Here is a 17,895-nt window from a genome sequence, read left to right as displayed (position 1 = left end):
TCAGGAGGTGGGAATTCTAATGAAACTTTTCCCACAATCTCCACACTTATAAGGTTTCTCCATGGAGTGAATCCTTTGATGTATTACCAGATGGGAATTATGAATGAAACTTCTCCCACAGTGAGGACTTTGAATGGGTTTTTCTCCTTTATGGTTCCTCTAGTGTTTCACAAATTGGAATCATAACTGAAAGTTTTCTAACAATCAGGATATTCAAAGCATTTATCTCCTATGTGACACTTCTGGTGTATCACCAGGCTGGAATTGTGATTTTCCCATAATCAGGACATTCAAAGGGTTTTTCTTCTGTGTGTCTGGTGTCTCTTGAGATGGAAGTTTCTAATGATGTTTTCCCCACAATCTGGATACTCATACAGTTTCTCCCTGGAGTCAATCTACTGATGCGTCACCAGACTAAAATTGTGACTAATTTCCCCCCCTCAATCATGACATTCAAAGGGTTTCACTTTTGTGGGAGTCCTTGGGTGCTTCACCAGAGTGGAATTCTCACTGAAACTTTTCCCACAGAAAGGATGTTCAAATGGTTTTATTCCTGTGTGTGCATCCTTTAGTGTCTCAAGACCTGAGAATTTCTAGTGTAACTTTCTCACAATCTGCAGTCATACGTTTTCTCTCTCCTGTGAGTTATCTGATGTAGCACCATGTTGCCATGCTCACTAAAGCATTTACATTGGGAGCACTTCCCTCTTGTGTGGTGATACTTCCATGAACCACAAGGGAACTGTTGTGACCATAGTTTTTGCCACATTCAGGTAATTTGTATGGTTTTTCTCCTTTCTGGCCCCTCTAGGACATAATCAGTTGTGATTTGCAATCTGTGCTTTTCCCATAATAGGCAAATCTATGGAGCTTTTCCACAGTTGATATTCTTGAGGAGGTCAAAATTATGGACAATGTCTTGTTTAGTGGTGCTTTCATTTAAGTCGTCTTCTTCCTCACAGAGAGAGGCCTGCATTACTGTCTGTTTTCCTCCCCACGGACTTCCAGATAATATCCCTCTTTTGCTGAATGATATAAAATCTCCGTTCACCTCTCATTAAATTTATCCTTGAGTTCTGCATAATCTGCTTATTCTTTCTCAATTTTCTCTCTTTTGTCAGCTGCTGGAGGAGGAGCAGATTTGTATGATTTTCTTCAGGAAATGGAAAATATTTTGATTTCTGCCTTGATTTTCTTCCCTTTTCACCACTGATTGTTATTTACAGTTGTCCAGAGTGCTCTTATTGCCCTCCTGGTCGTCTGTAAGATGCAAAGAAAAGTGTAACTTTAATTGTTATTTTATAAACAAAGCAAGCAGAAGATTGAATAGATTCATAACTAACTTAGCTGACAACTTTGTGATCCCAAAGGTAGAGGAGTGAACTAGTGGAAAAACTATACTTGACCTAATTCTTACTAATAGAGAAGCAATAGAAGGAGTTGAAGTTGTTGGAACCTTGGGCGAGTGACCACGTCTTACTGGAATTCAAAATAATGCAAACACAAGCAATAGAATATAACCCAACAAGCGTCTTAAACTTTAGAAGAGCTGATTTTAACAAATTCAGAGCCTAAGCAAAATTTCATGGATAAAAAGGAGAAAACAATGCAAGGACTGTGGGAAACTAGGGGTGACATGATAGCCATCTTCCAATACTTGAGGAGTTGCCATAAAAGAGGGAGGAGTGTCAACCTATTCTCCAAAGCCCCTGGAGGCAGGACAAGGAACTGCATGGACACTCATCAAGGAGAGAAGCAGCCTAGAACTAAGGAGAAATTTCCCGACACTAAGAACAGTGAACCAGTGGAAGGTTTCTCTTCAGAGGTTGTGGATGCTCCATCACTGGTGGCTTTTAAACAGAGACGTTTGTCTGAAATGATATTGGGTCTCCTGCTTGATCAGGGCGTCGGAATAGAATACCTGCAAGGTCCCCCCCGCCCCGCACCTCTGTCACAAACCCTCCAGTGATGGGAGCACCCGCAACCTCTGGAGGGAAGCCATTCCCGAAGAATCCACCTTCACTGCAAGGAGGCTTTTTCAATCTTCCCATCAGAAAGAAAATTGCAGCCACCAGTTTCACAGCGTGCAGCACCAGTGGGCTTAAATTTGGGGAGGGAAGGAACCTGCAGCAGCAGCTGAGATGCTTCAGCCCAGTTGCTTCTTTGCTTCCAGGCCGTGGAGGAAACCAAACAGTCCGACTTACTCCCGGACTCACCTTCCAGCTGCTGCTTCCATCATGAGAAGAGCAAAAAAAAAACCGCTCTGCACACCACTCTCCTCCCATGAGTGATCCGGAAGAGGAAGTTCAGCTGTTCCCAAAGGTGCTTTTTTTCAAAAGGCAACTGGACTTTCTTTCTTCTACGCTTCCCGTCGCTTTCCAACCTTTCTAGCAACACCGTACTCGATGGTTTTAACTCCTTTAAGCTCCACCACAGGTATTATCCGCTTTCTAGGCATAGGTGTTGCCTATTTGAGCACCATCTCCAGATAGGAGGCAGAAAAAAAAATCCTCCAGTTTCTACCTAAGGCGCTTGCAACAGGTTTCCACTGATTAAATGCTATCAAGTCGTTTTTTTACTTCTAGCAACCGACTTTGCAGATGAGCCTAGTGAAAGAAATGATATTAAATTACTCTTTTATAAAATGTTAAAAGGTTGCTTTTGTATTATTTTACAATGTTAAAGCCATGTTAAAGAATATAAGCCATTATATTCTTGTCTAAAATGTGTAAATACATTATTGTGTTTTTACTTAACTACAAAATGTGTTAAGTAAACAGGACAAGATAAAACTTTCTTTTTCCAAGGCTACGTATAGAAAGGCACCAGGAAAAAAACACCAAATAAAAGATAGGGGCCTCTCAAGAAAGTGTCAAGTTGACCCTTTACAATATGGAATGACAAAAGAAACGGTGTAAATGAATGAGCAGGAAAGGGGGGAGTTTCTGAGGAATAGAATGTATTTAAGGCATATTAGACAGCCATTTGTCTGAAATAGTGTAAGATCTCCTGCCAGAAGCAGGGCTTTGAACTAGAAAACATCCAAGGTCCTTTCCAGCCCTGCTATTCTATGTTCTTGTTTGTGTGCTCATTCTCGAAACGATTATGAGCTGGTCAGCTTTATCTGAATAGAACAATGAAATAAGGGACAAACCTGGAAGTGTTCACTGACATTGCCTCTGAACCACAAGTAGATAGAAATAGAATGAATGAGCTCGAAGGGACCTTGGAGATCTTCTAGTTGTCCTCTGCTCAAGCAGGAGAACCTGTAGTATTTCAGATGAGTGGCTTTCTAGTCTCTTCTTATAAACATCCAATGATGGAGCGCCCACGATTTCTGTAGGCAAGCTGTTCCACTGATTAATTGTCCTCACTGTTAGGAAGTTTCTCCTTAGTTCTAGGTTGCTTCTCTCCTTGATTAGTGTCCACCCATTGCTTCTTGCTCTGCCTCCCAGGTGCTTTGGAGAATAGCTTGATTCCCTCTTCTTTGTGGTAGCCCCTCAAATACTGGAATACTGCTATCATGTCACGCCTAGTCCTTCTTTTCTTTAGACTAGCCAAACCCAAATCCAGCAGCTGTTTTTCATGTTTTAGTCTCCAGGCCTTTGATCATCTTAGTTGCTCTTCTCTGAACATTTTCCAGTCTCAACGTCTTTTTTGTAGTATGAACACCAAAATTGGTTGCAGTATTCCAGGTGTGGTCTCGCTAAGATTTTATATACTGGCTAGGAAGTATATATAATTTTCCTCTTTGCATTATAGGGGAGTCTACATCTCATCAGAGGGCAGAATTGCTCTGAGTAGCCTTTCTACTCTCCAGAAATAATGAAGATTTAAGCCTTATTATTCCCAAACAGTTTGGGTAAAACAATTAGAGGAAGCTCGGTTGCTTAAAGCCAATATAAAGAGCCCTGGGCTTTAATAGTTGGCTCTCAAGTCACCCTCCAAACCTCCCTACATTCCAAAGCTTGATTTCCTGTGGCTCCCAAGGATTTAGGGGATGGAAGCACCAGCAGGCCAGAGCCTCCAAGGGAGCCAGTTTCACTCAAGCTAGCCAAGCTGTTTCCAAGTGTAGACCACAGGTAATCCTCAACGTACCACCACAATTGAGCCCAACATGTATGTTGTTAAGTGAGAAATTTGTTAAGCAGTTGCCAAGCGTCTGAATTTTGATTGTGGCCCTGGAGATGCTGCAACTGTTGTAAGTGTGAAAAATGGTCAGAAGTCACTTTTTTTGGTGCTGTGGTAACTTTAGGTGATGAACTACTCTAATTTAGGAGCCGAGATGGCGCAGTGGTTAGGGTGCAGTACTGCAAGCCATTTCAGCTGACTGTGATCTGCAGCTCAGCGGTTCAAATCTCACCGGCTCAAGGTCGACTCAGCGTTCCATCCTTCCGAGGTGGGTGAAATGAGGACCTGGACTGTGGGGGCAAGTTGCTGACTCAATTTGCTAAAAAAATTGTAAACCGCTTAGAGAGGGCTGAAAGCCCTATGAAGTGGTATATAAGTCTAATAAATAAATAAATAAATAAATAAATAAATAAATTGAGCCGAACATTTATGTGGCTAAGTGAAACATTTGCTCAGTGAGTTTGCCCCATTTTACAACTTTCCTTGCTGCAGTTGTTAAGTGAATCCCGGCAGTTAAGTTAGTAGCACGGTTGTTAAGTGTACCTGGCTTCCCCATTGACTTTGTTTGTCAGAACTTTGCAAAAGGGGATCACATCACTCCAGGAGGGCTGCACAGTATGGCCGTACTGGGAGTAGCCGGGAGTAGCACGGAGAATGTACTGGTATGGTGGCTCATTTGGCCCACTTGTCCACCCACGCTCTATAGCTGTTTTTATGGGAAACAGCAACGTGTGCATGTGCGCATAGTATGCGGTGCCTGCACAAGCCCCCAAAAGCAGCTGGTTGTTGCAGGGGCGGTGGATTGCGCATGCATGCACAGCACGTGTGCGTGAACAGATGGCGAAGAGATGGCGCAGGTGCCGCCCCACCACAGACAGCAAAGGCCCGGCCGGAAGGGAGGGGAGAGAGGGGAGGCCGAAGGGCTTCGGCTCCTCTTGGCGGAAATGGTCAAAGCTCGTCGGAGGAGGGGCGGGAAGGGGAACAGGTGCGGTTGCAGCCCAGCCATACCTATAAAGGGACCGTTGGGGCGAAGCTGGAGAGAGGCCCAACTGTTCCGAATATACTATACTCACGAAATGAACACTATGGTAAACGACACAGCTCAATTCCAACGCAATGTCACATGAAATAACTAAATCAAAATGAAAATAAATTGAAATCTATGAAAATTCAATATATCGATGCAATCGGAAACATTGAAATGGAATGTGAAATATTTAGTATAGCATGTGTTGCTTTTACGTCCAACAGATGGCGCTGGTTTTCAAAAAAAACATGTTTCTACCTGTCACAGGTGAGACATCTATATAATATAGGTATCGCGTCTTCGAATGCAATGTTGTGTCAAAATTTCAGAGCAATCGGTGAAGAACTTTCAGAGATTTAAGATTTTGAACAAATGAACATTTACATTTTTATTTATATAGATGGTTAATGTCGTGAAATAAAAAAAAACATACAAATCAAATGTCGAAAATCTTAACGGGAAAGGAATTGCAAAAAGAAAAACCATAGAGTTGTGCTTTCTGCTCCCTCCTTTCTTATTGAGTAGTTGTCATCACGCATTCCTATTTGGGAATTCTCTCTGATGAGCTGACCTGAATAAAACTCTCTTTGGAAACGGAGCCTGGCCTGAAGTCCATTCCTCAAGAGAAATCCAGACCAGCTTTTCCCTTCCATGTTGCTCATCTCCATGCAGAGGAACAGGGAGATTTCCTCTATGCACAGGTGGCAAGCAGGAACCAGATCCTCAAGGAAGTCTTTTGAGTCTTTCTTCTGTACTGTCTCATTGAGTTCCACATGCTTCAAACATGTCAACTCAATACTTCCTCCCAAGGCTGCTGGGCTTATCCATGATCTGATTTGAGGGGGGATGAAGTTAGCATCATTTTTGTTTGAGGCAGTGGTCCCAGATCTTTATGGTGGTGTGGGGGTGGGGGTGGGGAACCAGGCCATGTGAGCGGCAGGCCGATGTGCATGCGCGCACCTTTATTTCTGTGTGCAGGGGGAAGCACACACGTGCATGTGCATGCACCTCAAATGCAAGTAGAGCTGCGTGAACATGCATGTCAGCATACCACTTGTGTGAGTGGAGCTGCATGTGTGCATGCATGCCAGTTTGCCACTCGTGTGGCCCAGTAGTAACAGGACTACTTTTCTCCATTTTTGCCTTCAGAATCGCTTTTTGTATATTATACACTGCTGGGGCAGTGATTCTACTGCAGGCTGACTCTGCCCACTGTCAGGAGTTCAATCCTGACTAGGTCAAGGTTGACTCAGCCTTCCATCCTTCCGAGGTGGGTAAAATGAGGATCCAGATTGTTGGGGCAATAGGCTGACTCTGTAAACTGCTTAGACAGGGCTATAAAGCATTGTGAAGCGGTATATAAGTGCTAATAATAGCTATTGCTATTACACCTGACCAAGGGGTTTAAGCCATATTTTCCACAACTGTCATTGATTTTTTGTTAACAGTGGGAGAAAGTATTGACAAAAGTTAAGATAAGGTAGAATATGGAGCATATACAGTGCAGTGAAAGAAATGGAAAAATCTCCCATGTTGGGAATAGACTTTTGCATTATCTTGCCCCAATGTGCACAGCAACACTGATACTACCCATTGTTTCCCCTTATGAATATCTATTCCTGGGTATGTGTTTTAGACCTGAAACACTTACCGCTCTACAACATTTTTCCTCAAGATTTTGACCTCCAAAGGGGGAGGCAGCAAAAATGTCAGCAAATTGGCATTGTATCATACACCAAAGCCTAACAGGCAAGCACCTCCAAGCAAACTATATTACAGCAGGAGTTGCTAATAAACCTGAAGATCCTATGCTCCAAACCACAACCCCTTTTCTCCACAACTCAATGTACGTACAGCTCTTATCCATCCTATTTAACAGCCATGGCATGTCGAATTTTTCAATGCTTTTGTCATTGCTGGATATTTTCCTCAGATCTTCTATATTCCTCATTTCATCCTACCCAGAGTCTGAACAGGGATTCTCCTTCCTCTGAGTTTCTTTGGATTCACTTTTATCTCTCCTATCCCATTTTGTCATATTTAAGGGTTCATAATCTCTTAAGTAAAGTACTGCCGTCTTTTCTGTAAAGTATTTTTAGCCCAGATTTCAGAGACCACCCAGAAACGCCGACTGTCATTTTAAGTTATTTTATTTGAGAGGTAATCCTGGCTGGATAATTCTGGGGCTTGAAATCTGGAAGACAATGAGGTAGAAAGATGAAACGTTGCATGTGGCATTTCTATGATCTACAGCAGGGGTGCCAAACTCATGCCACGGCAGGGTCATGCGACATATCGGGACTTTTTCCCCCTTCGCTAAACCGGGCGGCGGCATGGCGAGTATGTAACGTGACGCATCCGGCTTGTGGGTCGGGAGTTTGACAGCCCTGATTTATAGAAATGTAAAAAAAAACCCCACACAAAATATTTATTGCAGCAATTGCACTATTTCTTGAAAGCAAATATTTCTTAAAAAAATATTTCTTGAAAAGTAAGTATCTACTGGTAGTAGCATCTATTGATAGCCATATACAGTTAGCTAGTCTTAATCAAACTAATATTTTCCAATTGTTTTCTCTCCTCACTCTTATCTAATACTGAGGCATCTTTTGACTAAAGTGAATCAGGAAAGAAATCAAACAGTTAACTTCTCAGCTGCATTTCCAATAGAAGATCAGAAATGAAATTCAAGCCTTCTCTACATGAATCACCTTTTGTCTCGTGTGAATTTTTTTGTGGGCAGTAAGACAAGAATGATGTGTGAAGCACCGTCCACACTCTGGGCATTTAAAAGGTTTCTCCCCTGTGTGTAAACCTACATGATTTATAAGTTTACACCTAGTAGTGAAACCTTTCCCACAATCCGGACACTCATACGGTTTCTCCCCTGTGTGAGTCCTGTGATGTACCACCAGGTGGGAATTCTGACTGAAACTTTTTCCACAATCTGGACATTCATATGGTTTTTCTCCTGTGTGAGTCCTCTTATGTATCATCAGCTCGGAATTTCGACCAAAAGCCTTTCCACATTCCAGGCACTCGTACGGTTTCTCCCCTGTGTGAGTCCGATGGTGTACCACCAAGTAGGAATTCCGACTGAAACTTTTCCCACAATCCAAACACACATATGGTTTCTCTCCTGTGTGAGTCCTCTTATGTATCACCAGGTCAGAATTCTGAATGAAAGCTTTTCCACAATCAAGACATTCGTATGGTTTCTCTCCTGTGTGAGTCCTCTGGTGTATCACCAAGTGGCAATACTGACTGAAACTTTTCCCACAGTCAGGACACTCATATGGTTTTTCTCCTGTGTGAGTCCTTTGGTGTATCACCAGGTGGGAATTCCGAGTGAAACTTTTCCCACAATCTGGACAAAAATACAGCTTCTCTCCTGCGTGAGTCCTCTGGTTTATCAACAGGCTTGAATTACTGCTGTAACTTTTCTCACAATCCAGACACTCGTACGGCTTGTCTGCCATTTGACTTCTCTTGTGCATCCCTAGAGTAGCGTGCTTGATAAAGCATTTGCCACATTGGGGACACTGGGAGATATTTTCTCCGGTATGGGTCTTCCCATGCATCATCAACTCTGATCTGCAATCTGTCCTTTCCCCACAATATCCGCATCTGAGGTGCTTTTCCACCAATGATATTCCTGGATTCTGGAGGTCGAAAATATTTTGGATCCCTTCTTCGATGCTGTTTTGAATCAAGCTGCTCTTTCTTTCTTCACAGGGCGAGGTGGCTTGCATGATTATTTGGCCTATGTGGCTAAACAAGGGACTCCTTCCACCCCCACTGATTTCTAGAAGTTTCCCTCTTCTTCTGAATTTAGAAACGACCCACTCTGATCTTTTTTGTGAAGAGTCTGAGGTTCACATACTCGATTATTTCCAGCCCAAAATCCGTCTTCTTGTTATTCTCTCTCATCTGTCATCTGTTGTGGAAGCAGAAAGGTTTTCTGGAGGAAATGGGATGCATTTTGATTGCTGGACAGATTTGCTTTGTTTTTTTTAATGCTGCTTGTGATTCTCATTTGTTCAGAATGGACTCCTTGGCATCTTCTTTGCCTGTAATTCACATGAAAGACTTAGTTTAATGGCTGCATATAAAATGGGTGCACAACATATGAAAACAAGAAAAAATATATTACATTGAAAAAAACCAAACATACCAATCTAATCTCTAACATTGTGATTCATTTGACACATAGAAGTCTAAATTCAAATATTCACTCACTCACGAAATTCTCTTTTGGACCTGAGTAAATCACAAACGTTTAGCATTAAAAAATTGTTATGAAATAAACCTGGAATATAGTTATAGTTATACAGCAGTGGTGGGTTGCAGACGGTATGCCCCAGTACAGGCATACCAGAGCCAGCCCAGAACACCAGATACCGTTCCGGTACGGTGCTCCGGAGGGCCCGCCCAAGTCCTTACTGGTCTTTTACGTCTTCTGTGCTTCCGCGTACGGCGCATCCGCTGAACAACTGGAGCGTCACGGAGGCTCGTTGGAACGGGATCCGGAACCCACCACTGTTATACAGATATATTCACACAAGGAGAAATGTAGATAAACCTATGAATGTATGTACAGATGCATGTCAAAACTCTATGTGTATTTCAGTCTAATAAATGTCCCAAATGTGAGTACACTGAAACTTTTTGGTCTGATATGGGCGGGGGGGGGGGATAGGGGGGGTTAATTGATGAAATAGTGCCCAAAGCCTATGAGAGATTTAAAGCCCCAGTTCTACGCATGAAACTCCTCATTTGCCCTGAAAATAACACTGGGGAGACATGATAGCAGTGTTCCACTACCTCTGCCTCTGCTAGCAAAAATGGGGCATGGGCAGGGCACCCCACCCCCGCAACAGCTTTTGGCCTCCGGAGTGGCCCAGGAAGCCTTCCAGGCCCAAAACAGGGCCTCTGGAGTCATCCAGGGCCTCCGGAGTATTGCAGGAAGCCGTCCTTGACTCAGAAGGTTATAAAAGGGAGGAAAAGTAAAATATTTTAGCTCTCAGGCTTGCAGGATTCTGCTACTAGCCTAATAATTTTTAGTTCTAGTCTTCCTATGGAGTCAGTTTCTTGATCTGGTCTCTCTCTCTCATAAGATGATCAAGTAAGTATTAAAAAAACAAAATTACAGAAATGTACGCCTCCCTATTTTTACAAGTTTATAAATCTATGTCTGCGGAGGTGTGGTTCTGTCATGCCCACCATGGCCACCCCCACCCAGCCCTCCAAAGTCAAACCCAATCCTGACGTGGCCCTCAATAAAATTGAGTTTGACACCCCTAGTGTAGAGTCTCCTGCTTGAGCAGGGGGTTGGACTAGATGACCTCCAAAGTCCCTTCTGACTCTGTTATTCTCATTCTGTTAAAACACAAAAAAAGCAGAATGCTTCTGAAGCTCAAATATCTTGGTTACCTAATGAGAAGAGAGGACTCGCTGGAAAAGAGCCTGATGTTAGGGAAAGTTCGGAAGGCAAAAGGAGACGGAGGCAGACAGCAGAGAATGAGATGGTGAGATGATGAGGTAGATAAATAGATGGATGGATGGATGGATGGATGATAGAAATATACAGAAATAGATAGAGTAATAGATGATAGAAAAAAATAGATGATAGAAATAGAAGATAGAAATATATTAGATAGATAGAAATAGAAAATAGATATAAATAGATGATAGAAATAGATGATAGAAAGAAATAGATTAGATGATAGGTGATAGAAATAGATGATTGATAGAAATAGATGATAGAAATAGATGATAGAAATATAGAAATGTTTGTTTAAAAATATTTTTTTACAAAAAAATATATAGAAATATATAGATAGAAATAGATGATAAACAGATGATGGAAATAGAATAGAAATATAGATATAGATAGATAGATATAGATTGATTGATAGATATAGATGATAGATAGAAATATGATAGAAATAAATAAATAGTGAGAGATGATAGAGAGAGAAATATATGATAGAAATATAGATAGATGATACATAGAAATAAATAGATGTGAGATAGCAATAGATGAGAGATAGAAATAGATGATACATAGAAATAAATAGATGAGAGATAGAATAGATGATAGAAATATAGATAGACCGACTGACTAAGATAGGGCTGTAAAGCACTGTGAAGTGGTATAGAAGTACTATTGCTATAGTGTCATACACAATGAACATGAATTTGGGCAGACTCCCGGAGACAGAGGATGTCTCTCTCTCCCTCTGTTTGTGTGTGTGTGTGTGTGTGTGTGTGTGATGCTATGTATGGTCCATTAGGGTTGCGAAGAGTCAGACACGACTTACCAACTGAAGAGCAACCTATTTTAAACCATGCAGCAGCCCTGGGACGAAATTTTGGGAGGGCATGAATAGGTAACAGGGGAGAATGTTTCAGCTACGTTGCTTGCTCTGCTTCTGCACCCTGGACTGGAGCAAACCAAAGAGCCCCCCCGCCGCCCCCCCGTCTTTCCTCCGACCTTCCTTCAACTCACCTGCCAGCTGCTGCTTCGACCCCGGGAAGAGCACAAAAACAGCCGTCCACGACACCATCTTCTTAGGGGAGGGGGGAGCGGAAGAGGAAGTTCCTGTGCCCCTCCCCCGCCCCAAAGCCTTTCTAGCAATCCAATACTTCGACGCTCTTCCTCAGAAGCCGCTGCGACTTCGGTGGTTTTCTAGGCGATGGTGTTGATTTTTACAGCGCCATCTAGCGACACAAGGCTGAAAAACACACTTGTCTCCGATATCCATGGAGATTCTCAGTCATCCAGGTCATGGTTGTCCCGAAGGTGCTTTTTCAAGAGGCAACTGGACTAGAGCTGAAGAAGCTTCTTGGATGAGAAGCAAAATGCCTTCAAAGGAAAACCCAGAAAGGCCAATTGCCTCGTGAAAAAAAAGCAACATTTGAGACACTTGTCTGCTTTTTGGAAGGACATAGTACTGTTAGATACACATCTGTATACTATATATAAACTGTAGCCAGATAGCCACAAACTCTTCCAAGTTCTTCCCTTGCATTCCCTCTGTGCTAATGTCCCATTTTATTCTTCATTTATTCTTTATGATTAGGGGACTCAAGGATAAAACATATAAAGAACGGTTGCTGGAGCTGGGTATGCCTAGTTTAATGAAAAGAAGGACTAGGGGAGAGATGATAGCAGTCTTCCAATATCTCAGGGGATGCCACAAAGAAGAGGGAGTCAAGCTATTCTCCAAACAAAGCACCTGAGGGCAGAACAAAAAGCAATGGATGGAAACTGGCCAAAGAGAGAAGCAACTTAGAACTGAGGAGAAATTTCCTGACAGTTAGAACAATTAATCAGTGGAACAGTTTGCCTCCAGAGGTTGTGAATGCTCCAACACTGGAAGTCTTTAAGAAGATGTTGGAGAACCATTTGTCTGAAGTGGTGGTTTCCTGCCTAAGCAGGGGGTTGGACTAGAAGACCTCCAAGGTCCCTTCCAACTCTGTTATTCTATTCTATTCCTCAAAGATGTTAGAATGCTGTACCCACTAAAACTTTACATTATGGACTTGTATTCTCAAAGACTGAGAGCCTCTGGAATTATTTCAAGTCTTTTCAGCTCCTAAGAACAATAAAATGATAAGATGTATAGTAGTCCTTGACTTATCACAATTCATTTAGTGACCATTTGAAGCTACCATGGCAGTGAAAAAAGTCAATGGAGCATCCAGATCACTTAATAACCATGCTACCAACTTAACAAATACAATGATTCGCTTGTGTGAATCTGTGGCTAGAAAAGTCGTAAAACGGAGCAAACTCAACTTAACAAATTTTGCACTTAGCAAGATAAATTTCGGGGCGCAATTGTGGTCGTAACTTGAGGCTTGCCTGTAGTCTCCACGCTGATGGTTTTCTTTCATATTTGTGCTTATCCGAGGCCACAATCTAGAATAGCAGATTTTCCTGGCACTGATTTGGTGGAAGTATTTGGAAAAGATGAATGTTGAATCCTCCTGATCTCCTCTCATTTTTGTCATAGTGGAGAAGCCACCAACAGTAAGTACCTCTGAGTGTGCAACTGTATTTTTAGGAGCTGTAGCCAGTTATGAGACCTACCACAAAGATTGACTACAACTTCAAGACACTTTATCAACAGATCTGCTGGCTAACGGTTTCTGGGGCTTGAAATCTACAGCACACCTATTGTCAGGGTTCCAAGAATTACATCCCAGTTCAATAAGAACTCCGAGGCAGGTAATTTCCTCAAAGAAAATTTTTATTAGGACATATCAAATTGCCATTTTCCTGGTGGAAAACCGGCTCTAAGTTGGCGCCAGTTTCCCCCCCCCAATTAAAAGTAAAAAATTATCCCATCCCCAATCTCAGTCACATGGTCCAATCAGCATACAGCCCCATTGCTATGTGACCTCAGTCTCCACCCTGCAGACACCTGCAGGAACGTCCTTGATTCCCAGGGGGAGGGGGAATTTATTATAACTACAATACCCCAGCTAATCTCTACAACCCCCCCACCCCCATCACTCCAGACTGTGTCAGCCCTGAAGCAGTGAGAAATGAAACCTCCCTAGAGACTAACAAAAAGAAAATGGCCACAGTTCAGCCAACTTCAGGGTTGTCACCTATGTTGAAGAAATCTGAAATTCCCTATGTAGCATTTCTATGGCTTATGATGATCAGTGTGCAAAAAATGACTCCCAAAGCCTTTTTGTAGAATTGCATGACCTCTGCACAAGGGAATATCCAGTAAGTTTTCTTATATCCAGATACGAAGTGTTACCTTTTACCAAACCAATATTTTTCAAATTCTCTCCTCCATTATGCCTACTACTGAGATACATTTGACTACAGTGAAGGATGCTAGACATTTAATACTTAATTTCTCAATTGCTTTTCCAATGGAAAATTAGAAATTATATTCAAGACTTCTCTACGCTCATCGCTTTCTGCCTCATGTGGATTTTTTTGTGTGCAGCAAGGCAGGAATATTGTGTAAAGCACCGTCCACACTCTAGGCATTTGAAAGGTTTCTCCCCTGTGTGCAAACCTAAATGATTTATAAGGTTAGACCTAGTACTGAAACCTTTCCCACATTCCTGACACTCATATGGTTTCTCTCCTGTGTGAGACCTCTGGTGTATCAACAGGTGGGAACTCTGACTGAATGTTTTCCCACATTCTAGACATTCATATGGTTTCACTCCGGTGTGTGTATTCTGGTGTATCAGCAGGTGGGAATTCCGATTGAAAGTTTTCCCACAAAGAGGACATTTATATGGTTTCTCCCCCGTGTGAGTCCTCTGGTGCATCATCAGATCAGATTTCTGGCTGAAAGTTTTCCCACAAACAGGACACCCATATGGTTTCTCACCAGTATGTGTTCTTTGGTGTATTACCAGATGGGAATTCCAACTGAAACTTTTCCCACATTCCAGACACTCATATGGTTTCTCTCCAGTGTGAATCTTCTGGTGTATCACAAGGTGGGAATTTTGGCTGAAACATTTACCACAATATTGACATTCATATGGTTTCTCTCCTGTGTGAGTCCGCTCGTGTGTCACCAGGTTAGAATTCCGGCTGAAACTTTTCCCACAATCCTGACAGCTATACGGTTTCTCCCCTGTGTGAATTCTCTTATGTATCAACAAGTTGGACTTCCGACTGAAACTTTTCCCGCAATCTGGACACTCATAAGGTTTCTCTCCTGTGTGAGTCCTTTGGTGTATCACCAGGTGGGAATTACGATTGAAAGTTTTCCCACAATCCAGACATACATACTGTTTCTCCTCTGTGTTAGTCCTCCGGTGTATTGGTAGGGTGGCGTCCTTGCAAAAGTTCTTGTCACATTCCGAGCATTGGTACGTATTCCCTTCGGTGAGTGTCATTTTATCCTCAAAACGGCGTGGGCTGTAGCAAAACAATTTCCCACATGTAGAACATATATTTCGCTTTTCTCTAACGTGGATACTTTCATGCACCATCAGTTGCGATTTGCAATCCATACTATCCTCACCACCTGTAGCTCCGTGGGGCTTTTCCACCACTGATATTCTTGGTTTATTGGGGAGGTCAAAAATATGTTGGATCCCTTCTTGGATGATGTTTTCATTCAAGCTACTCTTTCCTTCTTCACAGAGCGAGTCTTGCATGACTGCTTGCCACACCTGGTTATCCAACTGTCCTCTCCATTGATTTCCAGGTACTTCCATCTTTTTCTGAATTTGCAAATAACCTTTTCCCTTGACCTTTTTGTAGAGTGTATCATTGAGTATGAGCTCCACATACTCAATTTTTTTCCAGGTTAATAGTCTCTTCAGCTACTATTTCTCTTATCCATCAGGTGCTGGGGAAGGAGAAGTGTTTTGTTGTTTTCTGGAGGAATTGGAAGGATTTTAATTGCAGGATGGATTCATTTTCCTTTTTAGTTCTGCTTTTGATCTCACTTGGCATCTTCTTGGCATCCTCATTTGTCTATAACAATCACATAAAAGGCTTGGTTTAATGGTTGGCTATAAAATGGGAAAACGACAAGGAGCATAAAAAAAGAAACATGTGAAAATGCTAGATTAACCATAAACATCAATTATGATTTATTTGTCACATAGAAGGCTGGTTAGACCGAAAAAGGAAAAGGAAAAAAAAAACCTAATATTACAGTGCACCTCCACCCACAGAGACTCTGTTTTCCCCCCTTTATATTCAGATGAATATGTCTATGTTTGTATTGTTTGCATTAAAAAAATTTTTTTTTAAAAAAGGCTAGCTAAATCTAATTTTAAATATCCACACAATTGTGACATTCTCTTGAATAACTTCTAAGCCTAACAAATTGTTATTTTCAAATAATATGACACACAGGAAATACATAATATATTGTATATATAATGCATGCATGTAGAAAATACATTTATATTTCAGCCTGAAAAATGTCTTCCAACCAACAGAAAATTGCAGGCTACATTTTTAAAGCGTGCAGCACCAGTGGAATCTGAAGGAGACATTTAAATCAGAAGGAAAATGAAGGGACCCGTTTCAAATCATGCAGGGAGAGTGGAATAAAATTTGAGGAGGGAAGGAATAAATAAATAAATAGCAACAGCCCTAAATTGAATGAGACTTTTAAAATCTTTTTAGATCTCCCAACCAGCAGCAGATCAAAGTCAAATGGAATAAAATTTGGGAAGGAATAAGCAGCAGCCGATGTATTTCAGCCTAGTGGTTGTTTCTCTGCTTTTACACCGTGGAGGAAACCTACTTGCTCTCGGCCTCTCCTCCGACCTGTCCTGAGCTTGCCGTCCAGATGTTGCCGATGCTGCTGCTTGGATCCTAGGAAGAACGTCTGGACAGCCGCCACTATGCCTACACCCCTCCCCATCCGGTGAGCCGGAAGAGGAAGCTACTTCCTCTAACCTTCTCGCCTCCTCTATGTACTCTCTAGCAATTCGATACTCAATGGTTTCACCACCTTTCAATTCAGTCGCTCCCTCTGTTGAACCGCCAGCGACGTCGCTGCTGCGTTGACGGCTTTCTAAGCGCGGGTGTTCCATACATACATACATACATACATACATACATACATACATACATACATACATACATACATACATACATACATACATACATACATAATTATCCATAAATAAATAAATCAAGACCTCCAAGGTCCCTTCCAACTCTGTTATTCTGTTCTGTTAAATCTGAGCTAGAAACTTTGTATGCAAGAAGCGAGAACTGAACCAAGGGAAAGCATTCTTGAGTGGGGGGGAACGTTGTGCAAAAAGGGAACAACAAACCTCACCTCCCTTGGGGAATCAGGGAAGACTGTTCTTGGGGGTGCAGGATAACTCCCCAAAACGTACCTTTGCAAAAGATTAGCCAGCTGCAAAAGATTAGCCAGGTGCTGGGTGCTAAAACGTTTGGTGAAAGTTTTGTTTTTGTACAAAGCTCCTAAACGATGGCCTAAATAACAATTGAGTCCAGGATTATGGTCCTTAAATTGTTTCTGTCATTCAGCAAGGCACTCATGCAATCTCGGCTCTCCCCATTGCAGTCACTATAAGGAGGTGCCAAGGGAGAGGGAAGAGCTGGGTTGCTGAATGAATGAAGTCAAGGATTACCTGTACACTTGCAAGTCTAAAAAGTACAAGCTAGGCCAGGAAAAGGAAATATTTTAAGCCACAAATTTGCCATTTGTGGAATTTTATTTAGAATCAAAGATTCTTGTTGTTCACGTGTTACATGTAAATGGTATCTTTTAATTTGATCATTTACTTTATGATGCATCGCATATGCCAAATAAATGTATCATGTTTCTGCACCCTATAAAAACACACCCTCCCCCACTTAAATGCTTTTGCTTTGCCTGAATTACTTGGTGATTTGTATTTTCAGAAGTCTCTTTGCAAAGGTAAAAGTGTCTCTCTCAAATTCAGGCATCCGTTGTCCACACCAAACTTGGGAGTGCCTGAGGTTTGTCAATGGTGATCGCTGACTGCAGAATTTTATTTATTTATTTTATTGAATTTATATTTCCGCCTATTCACCCATAGCAACTCAAAGATGGATTACAGAATATAAATACATTTAAAACAACAAAAACTAACAAAAGGAATCAAATCAATTAATACAGTACAATATAACAAAATCACCCCCCACCTCCCCATCCAGGCGACAGCAGATTACACGAGCCATTTAATGGGCTCCATCCTGCTCTGGGTTTCCCAGGCCTGCTGGC

The 17,895-nt window shown here is 41.9% G+C and overlaps 1 protein-coding gene across 1 annotated transcript; it reads right to left on the bottom strand.

Moving 5' to 3' along the window:
• Nucleotides 1-7,290: 7,290 nt before the first annotated feature.
• On the bottom strand, nucleotides 7,291-16,679 carry LOC148047687 (uncharacterized). Its single transcript, XM_087708105.1, has 3 exons — nucleotides 16,417-16,679; nucleotides 14,085-15,632; nucleotides 7,291-9,034 (listed from the first exon to the last, which is right to left on the bottom strand). Exons 2-3 carry the CDS (start codon nucleotides 15,368-15,370, stop codon nucleotides 7,846-7,848), a joined length of 2,475 nt encoding a protein of 824 aa, XP_087564231.1. The 5' UTR covers nucleotides 15,371-15,632; nucleotides 16,417-16,679; the 3' UTR covers nucleotides 7,291-7,845.
• Between the last annotated feature and the right edge of the window lie 1,216 nt (nucleotides 16,680-17,895).

The sequence above is a fragment of the Thamnophis sirtalis genome, unplaced genomic scaffold, assembly GCF_051295495.1.
Source record: "Thamnophis sirtalis isolate CommonGarterSnake01/CBP01778 unplaced genomic scaffold, rThaSir2_p1.2 scaffold_3, whole genome shotgun sequence".
Taxonomy (NCBI): Eukaryota; Metazoa; Chordata; class Lepidosauria; order Squamata; family Natricidae; genus Thamnophis; species Thamnophis sirtalis.
This window is presented reverse-complemented; position numbering and strand designations above follow the sequence as displayed.